At 35.6% G+C, this 19,758-nt stretch overlaps 1 protein-coding gene across 1 annotated transcript in view; it reads right to left on the bottom strand.

The window, feature by feature from the left end:
* The window catches only part of CHAT (choline O-acetyltransferase), a 104,976-nt gene that overhangs the window by 21,187 nt on the left and 64,031 nt on the right, over positions 1 to 19,758 (bottom strand). Inside the window, exons 8-10 of the mRNA XM_031956270.1 lie at positions 15,215 to 15,384; positions 12,012 to 12,112; positions 897 to 1,025 (exon numbers count right to left, since the gene is read on the bottom strand). Coding sequence (XP_031812130.1) covers positions 897 to 1,025; positions 12,012 to 12,112; positions 15,215 to 15,384 — 400 coding nt within the window. The remainder of the gene's footprint in view (positions 1 to 896; positions 1,026 to 12,011; positions 12,113 to 15,214; positions 15,385 to 19,758) is intronic.

Here is a 19,758-nt window from a genome sequence, read left to right on the forward strand (position 1 = left end):
ACCCTATTGTTTTGCTGAAGCTATTGAATGTCTCAAAAGTTTAGTTCAAATTTTCCTTAGCTATTTTAGTGTTTCTTCGACTTCCTTTAATTCTTTCTTATTGTCTGTCATTTATTTTGTTCACACATCATAAAATGAAATCGTAATTTGTTAATAAATTTTATTCTTTATTTTATTGTTATTCAATTATGACATGTGTTTTCATTTTGTCCCCTCAAATAGATTATAAGTTTTTTATATAGTTCTTCTTTTAAAGATGGGGACAAAACTAGACACATAGTAGGGACTTTGGAAAGACTTCTATCATCTTTTGGAAGAATGGCATGACTTAAAATTTCACAATAGAGTGGGAATGTATCTTGTAATTTTCCACTGAGTCATAAAGTCACAGAATTTTTGAGCTAAAAGGAGTTGTAGACATATATAAACTTGTATTGAAGTTCTGTTAAAACCTGATGTGGCTCACTCCCTATCCTGGGGTGTTAAATTACTCTATAAATTTAAGCAAATTGGAATAGGTTGGATTCAAATAACCTATTCAAACTAGTTACTTATAACTCCCTCTGAATTCAGTGAATCATGTTCCTTAGGCTTTGTTATGTTCTCTCAGATGAAACCTGCTTAAAAAAAAAAAACCCAAAACAACAGCACCCCACACACACACACACACAACTTTTGTATTTTATGTAAATGATGGCTACTTTAGTATACTTATTTCCTCAGGTGTTATACCTAATCTTTGATTTGACTGCAATAAAATGAAAGGAACATAGTAGTATGTACTATAACAGTAATATTTGGGGACTTCCAAAATATCTCAAACCAAAATGCTAAAAAAAAAAAATCTGTGAGACTCCAGAACAATCACTCTAAGGAAATTCAGTGGTTCTCTCTACCGTTGAAGTTTTTCTGCTGATGATGCCAGGTGTCCCTGAATTTCTGGGGAGCATTTCCATCTCAATCTTCTGGGAGCAGGAAGTTCACTGACAGAATCAGCTCTAACTAGTTTCTTTGAGCTTTCTTTCCTGTAAGTGCAAAGAGATAGATATCTTGAGTTCTTTAATGAGTTAATTAATAGCTCTCCTTTATTTCCTTGCCTTCTGGAATTCTTATGATTGTCACATATATTTGCAAGTTCACAGTGGTTTTACTGCTAAAAAACTTTCCCAAACTTTTTCTTCCCTTTTATGGAAGATGTACATAAATAGCAGAATTTTTAATCATAAAATTTTATCTACATAATTATTTCAGTTTAAACATGAGTTCATATTGGTTTAATTTTTTTTCATTATAAGGTTTATAGATGGAGTATTGGCTCATAGTTTAAGGAGGTTTGAGGAAGCCTTCAGCCAGATCAGAGAATATTTTTCCATGCAAAAGCCACTGACTCCTATGGAAACTCAACTGAAAGTCCTGTAGAAATACACACACACACACACACACACACACACACACCCCTTGTAGTTTTGTTTTTTAGAAAAAATATAAAACATTATGCTTATCTGTTTTAAAAGTTACAAACAATGAGCAGGGAATCACCAAATTTTGAGTTTTAAGGTAATTTAGGATGTTATCCTATCCAATGCCCTGAACAATGCAAGAATTTTCTCTACAACAATATTGATGAAAATGTCATAGAGCCCTTGCTTGAGCACCTCCTGAGATGAGGAAATTACTATCTCACAAGCAACCTATTCCATTTTCAGATGGTTCTAATTGTTAGGAAGTTCTTCATTTTGATGAACTGAAATAAACTTCCTTTTAAACCCACCTATAGCTTCCTTCTAATGCTTCACCATAAATCAACACAATTCTATTTAGCAAATACAACAAGAAATTAAATAGAGCTCTGTTGTATCCTGATAATACTTCACAGATGCCGGTATCTTTAGTACCTGGCAGATGGTCTTCACGAAGAGCTATGACTGAGCATGAGTTTATCTGAACTTTTCTAGATTGGTCCTCAGACCACTCATATGCAACCAATAACTGACCCACATTTAGAATATCTAGAATTTTGTTTGTATGCCTTTAGCTTAGCCTTTTGTGTCACTTCCATAGTGTGATGACATTTAGGAGCTGTGGTCCCTCAATCAGCTGCCAAAGTAATCACTCTTCTACTTAACAAACTCCAATGGTTCCCTTCTATCTCTAGGACCAAGTATAAGATTTTTTATTTGGCTCTCAAAGCCCTTTAAAAGGTGGCCCCAACCTACCTTCTATTCCAAGTTTATATATTATGCACTTTTTGGCTTAGCACAGTGATTTGGACGGTATTTAACAAAATCTTTCTTCATTCGTTTATTCATTCATTCATTCATTGCCTATCTAGGCCTTGTGTTTGGCTCACAGAAGGTGATTAATTAAAGATCGATTTATTAGTAGACTTTAAATTCACTTTTTTACTGTCTCAAGCCCACTTTGCTGTTGCTCAGCTAACCATACCACACTGTATCCATGGTGCTTAGTACAGTTACTAGCACAGGCTAAATGCTTTTTCATTCATTCATGACATTAATTCATTCATAAAGAATTACGAATAATATTTCATATTTTTATATTAAGGTTTGCAAAATGCTTTCTTCACAGCAACCTTGTGAAATAAAAAATGTGAGCTTTATTACAGTAATCACAGAGGCACATTGAATTTGCCTATGGTCACACAGCTTGCCAATTTTATAACAAGAATTTTAACCAAGGTGTTCTGACTCTTTATATACTGTATCATGTGCTTTTTCCACTACCCTAGTCACTTAAGAGAGAATGGAAGAGGAAATGAGACAAGGGAACAATAAAGAGGATGAGTGGAGAGAGGCAGAAACAGAAACAAATGATAAATTATTTCTCAGAGAAAGAAAAATGTAAGGACACTACAAAAAGTAAAATGGACCAAGAGTTTTAAAAATAAACCAGAGACTACTTTGTTGACAACTCCTAATTCCCTGAACTGTGTATTCTTACATGCACTCTCCTCATTCTACACACTTGGGCTTGAAAAGGAGCCTCTTGGGTCACACTAATGGAAAAGGGGGTTAAAAAAGAGACCAAAATTGCTGTTTCATTGGCTTCTATCCTCCAGATTTTCCAAAAGGAAATATGGTCTTTTCTTCCCAGCCAGGAAGAAAGATAGATCCACAGAGCAGTGTTGTTATCTACAACTGCCTCATATTGAAACATCCTGGAGAGAAAGAGTTTCAACCTTTAATTTTCAGTTCTGTCCAATTCAGTAAGCATTTAGTGCACCTTCAATATGTGAAAGAATGTTAGGGATACAACTACAAAATAAATAGCCTCAGTCTTCAGCTTACATTCTAGATCCTCTGAGCACTAAAAGTTTGATACTGTCTCAAAGACTAACCAATACCATTTCAAGAAGGTACTTGAAACACTTTACAAGTTCTTGTATTTTTCTGAAACCATTCATTTTTGTCATTACTGCATAATAGTATTGTTACCTTAATTCATTACCATTTGTTTCCCTAGTCCCTGATTGATGAGTACCTCCCCCATATATATATGAAAACATATAAAAACACACATACAGTAACTATAAGTTTTAAGATCAACTTTAAGCAAATAAGTTATTCTGACTTATAACTATCCAAACTAACTATAAGGGACATATGAAGATATTATTTGTATCCAAAGAAAGAACTGATAAATAGAAGTATAGAATGATTTTAAATATATCGTGTATATATATATATATATATATATATATATATATGTTATCTAATCTAATTGGTTATCTAACCATCTAATGGTTATCGTCTCTAGGATGGGATGGGGGGGGGAAGAAATTTTACATAACTTTTTTGTATATTTAAAAGCATAGCAATTTATATGCTGTGCATTTGCAGTTTTGTGTGTGATCTTATTTTTATTATATTATGTTATGGAAATGCTTGTTTTATTCCATAAAATAAAAATAAAATAAAATTTAAAAACGTATTAAAAATGGACAACTTTGAAAGCTTTATTCTGATCAGTATAATGAATAGCATGACTCCAGTGGAATAATGATGATGAAGGTGATGATGGACTCTATGCAAATGAGGCATAGATTTGTGGACATAATTAATATGGGAATTTGATGGAGTTTTGCATGTGTATACATATATATTCATGGTTACATTTTTATACACATACATTTATATATAAACACATATGAGTACATATGCATATATATATAAACATAAAACCTTTGTGATACATGTTGTAACTACATTATGTTACAAATGTAATTTGAACAATACAAATGTTTTTCCTTTTTCCGTCTCAGTAGGGATTGGGAGAGATAAAAGAAAATAAATTGTTCTTAATTGAAAAAATAAAATTACCTTAAACACTTTATTTTCTTTGGAAGCATGAACAATAACTTTTAAAATAGTATAAATTATGTACTATTACATATTATGTAATTACCTTAAACACTTTATTTTCTTTGGAAGCATGAACAATAACTTTTAAAATAGTACAAATTATGTACTATTACATATTATGTATTATGGAATACCTTCTTTTCTCTGAAGTGAAATGAATACCTTCTTTTCTCTGAAGTGACCACCATTAGTGAGTAATCCCCAAAGATAATAATGAAAAATAGATTTTGTATTTTAATAAAACCTTTGTTTTGAAATTTTTTGTTAAGGAAATGGCATTTCTAGTTTATGTGGGTAGAATAATTATAGGACCATGAAAATAATTTTTATTTCCTTCAAGTACATACTTAATATATTCTTAATGATTTATGGATTAGCTAAAACATGTTAAGAAGGAACTAATTTATCATTACTAAAGAGTATAGCCAAGACATGGGGCTGAAGTTAGAATGGGGAGAGAAAAGTAGGAGGAAGAAGGAGTTCTGGTGGGAAGCTGAGGTAGGAGAGTCTTCCATACTGGGATCTTCCTACCATGATGGCTGATATTACTTGTGCTGTCCTGTACAAAAGTTCTAAAAAGATTTTTGAGGTTTGTGGGAAGCTTTTTACTTTTATTTTATTTTTAAGTTTTATTCTTGTAATAGCTTTTTATTTTTCAAAATATATGCAAATAAAGTTTTCAACATTCACCCCTGCAAAACCTTGTGCTCCAAATTTCTCTCTCTTCCCCCTCTCAAGACAGTAAGCAATCCAATATAGATTAAATATGTGCAATTCTTCCAAACACATTTTCACATTTATCATGCTGTACAAGGAAAATGAGAACAAAAAGAAAAAAATATGAAAGAAGAAAACAAGCAAACAACAACAGCAAAGATGAAAATACTATGTTGTGATCCACATTCAATCCCCATAGTCCTCTTGGTATGTAGATGCTCTCTCCATCACAAGCCTATTGGAACTGGCCTGAATCACCTTACTGTTGAAAAGTGCCAAGTCCATCACAATTGATCATCACATAATCTTCTTGTTGCTGTGTACAGTGTTTTTTTGTGAACTTATGTGAACTGACTCACTTCACTCAGTATCAGTTCATATAAGTCTCTTCAGGCCTTTCTGAAATAATTCTGCTGATTATTTCTTATACAACAATAATATTCCATAACGTTCATAGACGATAACTTATTCAGCCATTCCTCAAGTAATGGGCATACAATCAGTTTTCAGTTCCTTGCTGCCACAAAAAGAGCTGCCACAAACATTTTTTTGCACATATGGGTCCTTTTCCCTTTTTTATGATCTCTTTGGGATCAAAGAGTATGTACAGTTTGAAAGCCCTTTGAGAATAGGGCAAGCTTTTTATTTAGGGACATTTGTGAATCATTACTGTGGCTACTTGTTTTACTGATCAGATCATTTTTGAGCATTCTGGTAATCCTTTTGGGTGATATGTTTGAAAATTTAAATCTTACATTATGGAAATAAAATCTCTGGATAAACTTATTTTAAGGCCTAGGGTTTAGAAGGAAGAGAAGTATTCTTCTGGCAGCATTTGGTGGAGAAGACTTAGATACGGGGGGGGGGGGAGTTCAAGCTCAGGACTATAGATCATTAGAAACACTTTAGACTTTTAGAGTTGGAATGGACTTCTTTTTTTAAATTATAGCTTTTTATTTAGAAGTTATATGCATGGGTAATTTTATAGCATTGGCAATTGCCAAACCATTTGTTCCAATTTTTCCCCTCCTTCCTCCTCCCTCCTCCCCCAGGTTGACCAATACATGTTAAATATGTTCAAGTATAAATTAAATACAATATAAGTATACATATCCAAACAGTTATTTTGCTGTACAAAAATAATCCAACTCTGAAATAGTGTACAATTAGCCTGTGAAGGAAATCATAAATGCAGGCGGACAAAAATAGAGGGATTGGGAATTCTATGTGATGATTCTTAGTCATCCCCCAGAGTTCTTTCACTGGGTGTAGCTGGTTCAGTTCATTACTGCTCCACTGAAATTGATTTAGTTCATCTCATTGCTGAAGATGGCCAGATCCATCAGAATTGATCATCATATAATATTGTTGTTGAAGTATATGATGATCTCCTGGTTCTGCTCATTTCATGTAAGCATCAATTCATGTAAGTCTCTCCAGGCCTTTCTGAAATCATCCTGTGGTCATTTCTTACTGAACAATAATATTCCATAATATTCATATACCACAATTTGGAATGGACTTCTTAAGAAGAATATGGTATTTCTTTTATTTCTTTTGGAGGATGGAATATTATATGTATGTTCTACTTGAACTCTGCCCTCTTAGATAAAGGAGAGAATGATTACAAAGGCAAGAAGACAAACAATGCTATCTCCTGGGAATCTGTGAGCAGAGTTCTAGGGGGTGGTGATTATATCCAATTGATTGAGTGTATGTAGTAGATTTTAAATTAGATCAATTGGATAAATCCTAAGAAGCCAAAAATTGTGCATACTAGGAAGAAGGAAAAAACATGATTCCCAGGAAAGAGATCAAGGGGAAATAACTACAGGCTCTGGCTGGTTGCTGTCATGAGAGCTTTGTAACTAAATTTGGTGTGAAATTTTGGTGACCAGTTAAGAGAATTTTTAAGATTATGAGTTGCCTAGTTTTGCATTGGGCAGATTATTTTGGTGGACTCATATTATTTTTGGATTATTTCTTTTTTTATGCATAAACCCTTGCAAAACTCAGCTGGATATTAGAATATACAGTGAGAACATTAAGAAAAAAATGAAAGCCATTTTTGGTTTGTAAGAGTGGGGACCAGAGTATGGTGTATAACAATGAGTTCCTAACTTCTCAGGGCTTAAATTACTACTGAAGATAGCTTTAAGGATAGATTTTTTTCCCTCCCTATTTGGATCAGAAAGAGATAAGATTCTTTTCCCCGCAGGAACCATGCATTCTCACCTCAGCTCTCAGGGCTTAAATTACTACTGAAGATAGCTTTAAGGATAGATTTTTTTCCCTCCCTATTTGGATCAGAAAGAGATAAGATTTTTTCCCCCACAGGAACCATGCATTCTCACCTCACCTCTATGTTTTATAATCCCCAGTTTGTTTCACAGTTAAGCTTACATGTCATCTACTGCATGAGATCTTCCCTGATTTTCCCCAAATGGTATTTTCATTCCCATAACTTACCTTATATTTATGTGGCATATCTAACCACTTGGGGGGGAGCTTGTGAATGAGTTTAAGCTCTAGAAGCATTACTGGGTTGTTATGGTGGAGTCATTTTGCCAACTGCATATTCACAGTTGAACTACCTTTACTGCTAGATGTATAGCATCCTCACTAGCCTCCCTCCTCAGAGGTTAGGTTTTGCATCATGGCTGGAAAGTCTTAACTCATTCTCATTGAAATATCAGTTTTTATTTCCCCATAACATATTGTTTCTGGCTTGCTTCATCATTTACCTAAAGTAAAGAAATTTAGGGTGTTTTTCAGATACCTTTGCAAGGCTTGAGAAAGTTCAATATTCCTTGTCACATATTCTTTTGGTTCAGCCTCTAGTTCAGCTTACCTGAACAAATAACGTTTCCTCTCTGAAAGGATAATGTTCCTGCTTCCCTACCTGGTCTCATTTATATATCTGCACATTAGATAAAATATAATAAATATTCTGGGTAATTTTGTTGTTAACCCACAGTTTTTATCATGGTATTTATTTAAGACAGGAAATAAACATCTGAAAAAATAATTCAATTTCCAACCCAGGCTGCAACATGAACAATTTTATGTATTAGCTGATGCCTTCATACTGTTCGTGAGTATTGTCTTCACTGCCTCCTTTCCCCTCTAAGATGAGACTTTGAAACATGGAGGAAAAGCTTTAAGTAACTCTTACAAAAGCAGTGTTTTTTGTTCCCCTGTGTCATAATGCTTTTACTTTGCTGCTTTCTTTTCCTAAAAGAGAAAAAAAATCAAAGGATATTTCAAGTACTTTTACAGAGCTTGCAAAAGTCAAATGCTGCCCACTCTTCTCACATTGCTCTACCGGACTCAGCCTCCAATTCAGCTCAATTGACAAATATTTCTCATCTTTGAAAAAGGAAATTCTCTCTTCTTTTTCATCTATATAAAATCTGTGAATTAAGTAAACTTAAAGTCTGGTCCATTTTGCTGCTCATTAACAATTTTGTTGCTGATATATCTTAACTTTTAGACAGAAAAGAAAAGAGGGGAGAAGATTCTTTGTCTATCCACTTATATCAGCTTTCATGAGCAAGGCAGATTCAGTCTAGTACATTCTTGGAATGTCTTCATTATCCCTACTCCAGATCATTGATTCTCCCAGCAGCTGCTTGCAATGGCTCCCAGTGTCTTTCTTAGAAGTGTTTTTTGAACTTTAAAAGCAAGTCTTTGGTTTCTCCAAATTAGACTGTTAAACATGACCATAAAGAAAAACCTATTAAACCTCTCTTACTTATCCACACACAAAGTTATTAAAAGCTTATAGAGCTAAGGAAATGCATATTCTTAGGCAAGGGTAGAGGAAGGAGAGTCTTCCATTAGGTTTAAGAATTCCTGGTGTAAAACTCCCTCTATTAATGCATATTGACAATTATCTGTAATAGTTGGTCAATCCATGAGCATTTATCAAGCATTTACTTCTGCCAGACACTTTGCTAAATCCTAAAGATATAAATTCAAGGAAAAAATTTAACCCAGAGTTTATATTTTAATGCAGGAAGATAATACATAAAAGGATGCTAAAAACCTAGGAGTGGAGGAAAAGGAGGTGGTTGAGGAGATGGTGACTAAATCTAGATAATGAAGGATTACTAGTTTGGGACTCTTATTTCAATGGAGGTTCTGGGAAGAGCTCACTAAAGAGCTCCCAGAGTCAGGGAGGACCTAGGGGAGCATTCTCCATGATAAGCCTGGAGAATGAGGGATGACTGGTGGCCAGAATGGCATTTGTCCATCAGACTACTAGATTCTCATTTCATAGAAAGTGTAGTTTATAGGAAAGGGCAATAGAGAAGGCTAGAGTAGACCTGAGATGGAATCCCAGCTCTACCACCTCCTGTCTATGTGACTTTATGCAACTCTCTGGGCCTGTATTTCTTGATCTGTTGATGATATCTAAGACTCTTCCCTTCCACCTCTAAACCATTTTAACTAGGTAATCTTGTCATGCTCCTTACTCTTGCCCCAAATAATCACCTCAACTGAGTTAGCCAAATTCCTAAAATTCAACCACTACAGATTCATTTCCTTTGAGTTAAAGAATTGTCTTTAGAAAGCCTCTTTTTATAACTCAAACACTGCTGGCAGAAACAACATTTCAATTTATCACCCATAAACCCCTTAGGACAAAATTGTTTTTGAGATAAGAGCTACTTCCTTTGTTATTGTTAGTTCCTGGGAATATTTAAAAGGCAAACAAATATTCATTATTAAGTTCTTATTATGTGCCAGGCTAAGTGCTTTATATTTTTTCATTTGATTCTTATAACACTATGAGGTAAGTGCTTTTATTATTCCCATTTTACTGTTGAAGCAATTGAGACAGACAGAAGTTGAGTGACTTGCTTGGAGTCACACAGCTAATAAGTGTCTGAAGATGAATTTGAACTCAGGTTTTTCTTACTCCAGTGCAGTCCTATCCACTATACAACCTAGCTGCCTTATGGATGGAAAAGATTAAGAAAAATCAGGATCATGAGTTGTGGCCCTAAGATAAATATGTAAATATAGTGCCTATTTATTTAACATATGGTTTAGAGAACCAGGAAGAGCATTTGAGGAAGCATAGCATGGGAGAATAATACTATATTATCTTTCTTGAGTCCCAATGAGATTATTCTCATCAATTTAACTTTGGAAGAAAATGAGAGGCAGATAGAATACACAGTCTATGACAACTCTTCATTTTATGGTTAGTTGGAGAACATAAACAGTGAAGAAGAAAGGAAAAACAAATGGTTTGAAGAAGCTTGTTCTATTCATAGACAGCAAAATATGTTCTTAAATGTCCAAAGAAAAGGGAATCTTTGGCTGTTCCAAATTCAACTGATAGATCAGTATGATAAAAAACGGGAATCTTAAATAGAAATTGCCACAACTAATAATTTCAGAGATTTGGACAAATGGTGCAAAATTTACCTCAAATATTTTTTTAGGGTGGGGGTTGTAGGCCAGAAGCTATACAAGAACTCACTTGGGGCCTGGTCTGTGGGATATATTCTCATTTTAATCACTTGCTCTTCTAACAGGGTGCAAACCTTATTTCTCTGCTGCTGAAGGATGGCAAGTACCATCAATTCTGTCTAAATATTGGCATCCAGGCACAAAACCTCAGCTACCCCAACCTAGTTACTGCTCTTACTTCAGATAGTCTAGACCAGAAGGACCATTAAATTTAGAGAGGTTAAATTGAAAAAAAGTCAATACCCCATCTCAGGCTAGCCAGTGTTATTCGTATATTTGTTTTGTGAGTGGGGTGACACAGAGCGACAAAGAAAAATTTAATTAGTTCAGTAAGTAATTGGTACCTTTCTACATAAGGCTAAAGGAATATTTGTTATCTCATTTAATTGGATTATATGCATGTATATGTGTGTATGTATGAGTGTATGTATGAATTTGGGGGTATTTTATCAGTCTATCAGTCTAGGGAACAACAAAGGTAGAAATTTTTTACACTGATATATTAATAACAATCAACAATTGCATCTGCCATTTAGAGTGGAGGGGATATAGGGATGAGAAGCCAGAAAAATTAAGAGACTAAAATATTTTCTAGATTGTTTACTCTTCAACACATGCAACCTATGTTCTAGGCTAGGCCGTAGGATGTTGCTCTTTCATTTCATTTCATTTCATTCCATTTATTTATTTATTTAAATTTATTTATCTATTTATTTTTTGCTGAGGTTAAGTGACTTGCCTAGGATCAAACAGACAGGAAGTGTTTTTTTGATTCAGATTTGAACTCAGGTCCTCTTGACTTCAGTTATATTTCCATAGGAGTCAGTGGCTTTTGCCTGGAAAAATATTCTCTGATCTGGCTGAAGGCTTCCTCAAACCTCCTTAAACTATGAGACAATACTCCATCTATAAACCTTATAATGAAAAAAATTAAAACAATATAAACTCTATTTAATACTAAATAACTCTATTTAAACTCATGTTTAAACTGATATCACTACACCAACTAGCTACCCCCTGGTCTTTTATTTTTAAAAATAAAGATTATGTATGGCTTTTTTATGGTTATTTTTTATATCACGTGCTTCCCCTCCTTCAATTGAATCCTCCTTGGTAACAAAGATAATAACACAATTAACCCACAGCAGCAAACTACATAGTGACCACATTTGTCCAGACACCCCCTACCTTCTACACTGAGTAGGGAGGGAAGTTTCACAATGGGTTCTCTAGGACCATTATTAGTTTTTCATCACCATGAGTTCAGCTCAGTAGATTTTTTGTCTGAACATGAGAGATGAAATGATATAATACAGCTTCATGAATAGCTGATTTTCTTTTGCTCTCAGAGCCTACTCTTGGCTGAATGCTGGGAGATTAGTGCAGAATCATTAAGGTGCAATATCCTATTAAGAAAAGAAAACTCACATGTGCCTGAGCAGATGTTCGGTGCACTGTACCAGGACAATTCCATCAAATGGGGAATGTTCACATACCGTGCCACAGACTCCGTCTCGACCCACCACAAACTGGAAGGGGAAATAGGGAAAGTTACAAGCTGCCCAGATGATGTCTGCTGTTTCAGACTCTGTAGCGTGGCAGATTCTCTTTTTGGGTCAGCTGGGTTGGGATGCCAGAAATCACCATTTACCTCTAAGAACTACTCTTTTCCATATGTCTCAGAGCATATTGTCAAAAGAAATAATAATAATAAAAAGATCCTTCTCACACCAACAATTCTATTTCTAAGCTTGGGAAATTGCAACAACAATCAACAACAATAATTAACAACAGCAATAATAATAATTCAAATTCCTTTATGCCCCTAAGGTGTAGCCTCAATTTTTTCATCTGTAAAATAAAATTAGGGGTAGCTAGGTGGCATAATGAATAGAGAGAACAGAACCAACCCTGGAGTCAGGAGAACCTGAATTCAAATTTGACCCTCAGACATTTATTAGCTGTGTGCTAGTCTTTTAACCTCTTTGCTTCTTCTCCCACCCCAAAATGAAACTGTTGGAATACTTGATCTGCATGACGCTCCCAGCAAAGCACTTTTGTCATCCCAACTCTGAATGATAGGGTAAATAGTGTACATATAACAATAATACCAACAATAATAATAACACACCTAAGCTTAGCACATATTATGTCATCTGATTCTCACAGCAACTCTGTCAAGCTGGTGCTAGTTTTTTTCCCTATTTTACAGATGAGGAAATTGGAGTTCAAGGGATCTATCCAACTTACCTAGTGCACAGGTCTTCCTGATACCAAATCCAAGACTATTATACACATGAAAGTTGGGCTCGTGGAGAAGGAACTTAGACTCATCCACAATGGGCAGCAGAGCCAGGACACTATTTGGGGACTTCCAGCTCTAAATGAAAATTTGTCTTTAATTTTGAAGTTTTGTATATAAGCCTTAAAGGGTATGTATATCTGTAGATATGTCTATATATCCCTTTTAACATTGGTATTTTTCTTCAAGTCCATATAACTATTTGGAATTGCTGCTTTGTGGTCATAAGTCATAATGTGGTCATAATGGTGATTTAAATGAATATATATATGTATATATAAATTTTCATTTTAAAAGGGAAGATATTCTCCCTACTCCTCTCTCTCTACTCTCTTTTACACTTATTACTCTATATTACTCTATAGATACTGAATTAGTTCTACTCTATTGGGACCAGCACTTAGAGACAAAATAGTAATCACTCAAACTTGCAGAGAGCTAATTTCCTGACAGTTAAATTTCATTACTCTTGTGAATGTGCAGGAGCTGAATAAAAGTGCCTATTGGTATAGTCAGTAAAATGTAGTATATAGAGAGCAAGCACTGAAACCAAGATGACTTAAATGCAAGTCCCATCTCTGACACCTACTGGCTGTGTGTTTCTGAGCAAATCACTTCATCTCTCAGTGATCTAGGCAACTTTCTAAGACTATAGGCTATAAGAAAGGTATCAGAAGGTATATGTTGTAGACAATTTTTATTTTGCCTGGGAGTTCCCCGTACTTATGGGTTCAGTTTCTTACAGGTTCAGAATTTACAGGTTCAGTTTCTCTCCCCCTATTGGTCTAGTCACAATTCGAAGGCAAAAAAAGGTTGCAAGAAATTCCTTGAGATGAGAGAGAGAGAGAGAGAGAGAGAGAGAGAGAGAGAGAGAGAGAGAGAGAGAGAGAGAGAGAGAGGAGATTTTCTGCTCCCAACTCTGTAGTAAATTGAATAAATAAGTCTCTTTAATTGGGCTACCTCAGTTCTATATGTGTCAAAAGTCCTATGGGGTACTTTAATGGTTAAAAAGTGTTCATCATTCTCCAACAATCTTTGAATCTTTCTCCTAAAATCCAATCAGAAAATGTTCAAGATCTGAACTTTTTTGTATTAGTCAGGCTTAAAGCCCAGTCAGGTTATGAATGCTGTTGCTACTGTTCCTCAAAGCATCTTCCCTGGGCTCAAATCACCAGGAAGCTCCTCTCAGCATTCTATTTTGAAAGAGGAAAAATAACCACAAGCTGTAAAATTATTTAAAAAAAACATAGATAAGTAGGATAAATAAGGACTTGGATAACAAACTCCAGAGAATTAAGAAAGAAGAGGAGAAACCCTGTCATGGAATAATAACAGTAATATTTTTTATATGGTACCTTAAGGTTTACTGAGAGATCCTGTGAAGTAATAGACAGTCTTGGGCTTGGAATCAGGAAGACCTGTGTTTATATCCCAACTCTGACATGTACTAGTTGTATGACTAGGCAAATTATTGAAACACTGCATGCCTTCTTAATAGTTTACACTTATAAATCATAGAGATATTGCAGACTGTGTTGGGGGAGAGAATTCCTACTGATGAAATAACAAACATTTTGAATTTTTTCATTAAAATTTTTCAAGATACTTTCCTCCCAACAACCCTGAGTAGTAGGTAGAACAAACATTATTATTCTTATTTTACATGTGAGGAAACTGAAGGTTAGAGGGTGTATAAATATGGTAGAATATTCCACTTCTTGAAGGCAGAAACTGGTTTATTTTAGTATTTGTATGCTTAGTACTTAGCATAGTGCTTGGTACATAATAATCACTTAATAAATATTTGTTGATTGAAATAGCTTCATAAATTTATGCAGATAGATCCAAAATAGATTATTAATAAAACTGAGAGTCATATCTCTAAACTTTGAGTCTGACAACAAGAAAGAGAACCAAGACCTATTCCAAACTGTGGGTGGGAGCTATAATGCTCTTGTTAGAAACTGCCCTGAACCCAGTGTCCTTCAGAACTCATCTTGGAGAACAATTCTTAATTACATATACTTTTGCCAAACCCTGTTGGTGACAATTGAGGATGTATTATTTAATTATATATATTTATAATATATTTATATTATATAATAACATGTATATAATATGATAAAATAATCGATTTAATTAGATCATATAGTTGAACACCTAAGCTCAGAGCCCATTTAATCCATTTTACATACCTACGGAAGGAGGTAAAGTGCTTTGCAATAAGCATTCCAGGCAGGATTTGAACCCAAGTCCTCTGAGTCTAGTACTCTTTCCACTCTATCAAGCTGCCTCTCTGGGCCAGCAGCAATCCCATTCGGAGTCTTACCTGCACAGACTTGTCATACCATCGATTTGCCCCATTTTTGCCATGCCCCCCTCCATGAAGGAGCTGAAGGGCCATGTTAGTGTCATTGAGCTCCATGCCTCCTGGGGCGTCCAAACACACCAAGCAGATACACCGCTCAATCATGTCTAGGGAGTCCCGGTTGGTGGAATCTGGGAGGGACAACGGGCATGGGTCAGCACATCATACTCATTCCCAAACCTGATACCCCCAGGGCCCCAGATACAGCAGCAAACAGGGTCAGATCCAGTACCTTCTCCCCAGAGGTGTGGTTGAGTTTTTTGACCCATCTGGCATCTGACACAGTCTGTCATTATTGTGTGTTCACTAGTTTGAAAGGTCAGAAGATGCTTTGATACAGAGAATGAGCCATGACTTCATCCCTAGGATTATGCCAATTGCTTCTAACCTTCAGAGGTCATTAAACTTACCACCATCACTTCCAACTTCCAGGCAGCATCGCACGAACAAGTGGAGATTGATCTTGTTCTTAAATACCATAAGGCAACGGAATTGTCAGAGTTGGGAAAGAATTTGGGGACCATTTGTCCAACCTTTTTATTATTTATAATAATTATAATTTCTTAATTAAATAATTAATAACTTAATTATTTTTAAATAAGACTCAGAGGGGGAAAGCCTTGTGACTTCACTTTGTTAACGCCAGGTCTTGATGTCTACCAGCTGCTGCAAGAACATCCCACTCCATCTTTGCTGCCTAATCCTGGGACAGAAACATCTTCAATATCAAGTTCAAATCTTCAACTGGCTGCAGATCCCAATGCAGCTTTTCCTTTGTTGTGGTTGGTCTTGTTACAATGGGAGGCCAAGTCTATATAAGAAAGGAGCTGACCTATAAAAGCACAGCTTTCCTACCAGACTACTGTGCCTTCTTTGCAGATTCCCTATAGAATGCTAATGGTAGAAGGGCAACTACATTGCTACAACATTCTTTTAGATCTTCACCCTTGTCAGTCCAGATCTTTGTAGTATTAAGCCCTCATTCTTCCCTTTTTTCTTTCTCTTCTGTTTCTCAAAGGTGCTAGCTTTTGGATGGTGAAAAAGAATGAATAGTATTCCTATAGTGCTTTAAGGTTTGCAAAATACTTTATATAAGTGGTTTATTTCATTCTATCCTCATGACAGATTTCTGAGATTGGTGCTATTATTACCTCCATTTTATAGATGAGAAAACTGAGGCTCAGAAAAGTTAAATGTTCAGGGTCACACAACTAATGGGTGTCTGAGGTAGTATTACAGAATCAAAAGATTGGGCCTGCAAATAGGATGAAAGTACTGGCTCTTCAGACTCTCTGGACATTGTCTTCATCATATCTTAACTGTCTTCTTGTCCTGCAAATTTCCTCATCTTTCATGGTCTCCTCATTCTGGAACATCCTTCTGCCTCTGTATCACTCTTCTTCCTGAACCTCAATTTTGAGGAAAGGCTCAGGCCATCTATCTTGTATTCCTCTTGTGATTTTGCTTTTGACTCTAGGTGTCGACTCTGACCTATCCATCCACCAATAAGTACCTTGCTCTAATCCCTTTCTTTCCAGCTTTCTTTCATGTGTTGTCTGATCCCACTAGATTGTCAATTCCTTATTCTGATTAACAAAATGACCAATCAGAGATGCAAAGGACCCATGATAAAACATGTTCTCCATCTCCAAAGAGAGAGAGAAAAGAGAGAGAGAACGAGAGAGAGAGAGTGAGAGCGAGAGAGAGAGAGAGAGAGAGAGAGGAAGAGAGGGAGGGAGGGAGAGAACATACTAATAGACTCAGAGTACATCCGGGAAGCTCCATTAGTTTTCTTTTCTTTTCTTTTCTCTTTTTTTATTGGATATGACTAATGTGGTTTTTTTGTTTTACTTGAGTATACACATTTGGAACAAATTCATTTATTTATTTGCTTGTTTATTGCCTTCTCAATTCAAAAAGGAGCAGGGAGTGAGGGAGATAATTCAGAATTGAAAATAAAATAAATTTGAATTAGAAAAAAAAGTAAGCTCCTTGAAGTCAGAAATTTTGTTTTTTGTTTTTTGTTTTTTTGCTTGTATTTTTATCCCTAGTGCTTAGTGTCTGGCACACATTTGCTGACTAACTGAATGGGAAAAAGTAAATGGATTTTTAAACTAAGAGATAACTGATTACCTTGGAGAAAGCAGTTTCAGTGGACTGATAGCTCTACAAGCCAGATCAATCAATTTTGACAAACCTCAATGGCTTCTATAGTCAATGGCTTAATGCAGAGTCATTTCTACACAAAATGGAGGATTGGGTTCTGGTTAGTTCTTCACTCTCAGGAAAGATTGCCTCTAACATTCAGAATCATTTTTCAAGCTAATAACAGGGCATCTCCATCTGGTTGCCTTATTGGTGCTTTAAAATCAACCTGTCCAAAACTGAACACATCATCTTTCATCTCAAAAGTTCCTTCTCTTCCCAAATTTCCTATTTCTTGTGATGATATTCTCCTGTCAAGCCAGGTTAGATGCACAGATTCATTTTTGTTTCTCCTCTCATCCTCCATTCCTATACCTAATACGTGCCCTGGGTTTATTGATTCAGCCTTCACAATATTTTTCCCATCCTCTATGCTCACGTGGCCACCACTCTAGTTTAGTTCTTGTCTAGATTTTTATATTAGCTAGTTAACTGGTTTTCTTTCCTCCAGGCTCTCTTTTCTCCAAACCATTCTTCATAACTGCTAAATTAATCTTCCTAATGCAAAGACCTGTTCATTTTGCTAAAAAAATCTTAAGTTCTTTCCCTCTTATAGGAAAAAATATAAATGCCTTAATTCAAAGCTTCCACAGTATGATTCTATTCTACCTTTTCTGCCCAGTTTCACCTCATTCCCCTTGCCATAATTTGCATTCTTTTGAAAGCAGATGACTAACTGAAGATACTCTCCTGTTTGCATTCTCATACCTCCATCCATTTGTTCGGGCTGCTCCCATGAATGGACTTCTGTGACATACTTCTGCCCACTGAAATCCTTTAAGACCAAGCTCAGGTTTCATCTCTCATAGGAATGAAGACTCTCCTCATCTTTCTGGCTAAAAGTGATCTCTGTTGCCTCAAATTTTTTGTAATGCCTTATCTGGACCGCTCTTTTATCCTTAGCACATCCCTCCTTGTATTCTATTTATTTCTACAGATGGTTTATCTTTTCTACTAGTCTATAAACTGTGTTATATTTCATTTTTATCTCCTTGGTGTTGATTATGGTGGCTTATTCATAGGAAACACCTAAAGAGCATTGATGAATTGACTTTGTTAAATGCTGCCTAAAGCATGGGCCGTATTCTCTGCTTTCATCAACAAGTTGGTGTTGCGTGCTTCCTCTGTGCCCTGGGGAACAGAGAAGAAGACAGAGTTCTTTCTCTCAAATGCTTCCAGTAGTGTTGGAGAAATGGATTACACAAAGGAAACACTAGGGATAATAAGAACTTCTATTTGATAGCTATTTAATACAGGAGATAGAATACTAGACCTGCAGTCAGGATCTAAGTTCAAATCCAATCTTAGTTATGTATAAGCTGTATGACTCTGGGTAAGTAATTTAACCATTATCTGCTTCAGTTTCCTCATTTGTAAAAAGGGAACAATAATAACATCTACTTATCAGGATTACTGTAAAGATTAAATAGTATTTTATTTTTTTTAATTTTATAAATCTTAAAGCATATATAAATGAGAGATATTATTTAAAAATTTGTTGTTTATTATTAATGGTCCTTTCCTTCTGATATATAAGAAAGCACAATGGACCTGGACTCAGAAGATCTAAGCTGAAGTGCTAGATCTGTCCTTGATTAACTCTATGACTCTGAGTTTGTAAGCCCCTTTACAGTTCAAAGCCTCAGTTTGCTTATCTGTAAAATGGGGATTGGATGAACTTGTCTCTAAGGCAAACTACAGTTTTCACATTCTCTGATCCTTTTGATGTGAAGGAATGACTAAACATTAAGCTATCAGCTATAGATGAGTGCATTAGGGATTCATAGGAAGGAGGGATCAATGTGGACTGTGACTATGGAGATAAGGCTTGAGTTGGATCTTAAAGGATCCTAAGACCACAGAACTAGTTAGGGAACCTCCAAGGCTGTAACCCTTTCACCATCCAGCTTTGTAGAGGTGAAGTGACTTGTTCAGCATCATCCAAGTGGTCAGCTTTGGAGAGGAAACTTGATCCCAGGTGATCTGACTTCAGAGCTGGTGCTCTTTCTACTGTGCTATACTTACCCTGGGTAGGATTCATAATCATAGTCACAGAACTCGGTTAAGGACTAGGATACACATGTTGCTTCCACCCATTTAGGTGGAGATGTGGTGTTGGGCATGGTGTCCTGGACAGGGGATAGCATGAGACATAGGAACCGAGGAAATGCAAAGTCTCTTTGGAGGTGACAGATAAAGTCAACGGTCTTTGTTAAGATCTAGTAGAGAATAAAACTGATTGCAGAAGATCTTGAATACTAACCTAAGACACTTAAGATTTATCCTGAGCTGGAGAATGA

This window comes from Sarcophilus harrisii, chromosome 2, assembly GCF_902635505.1.
Source record: "Sarcophilus harrisii chromosome 2, mSarHar1.11, whole genome shotgun sequence".
Taxonomy (NCBI): Eukaryota; Metazoa; Chordata; class Mammalia; order Dasyuromorphia; family Dasyuridae; genus Sarcophilus; species Sarcophilus harrisii.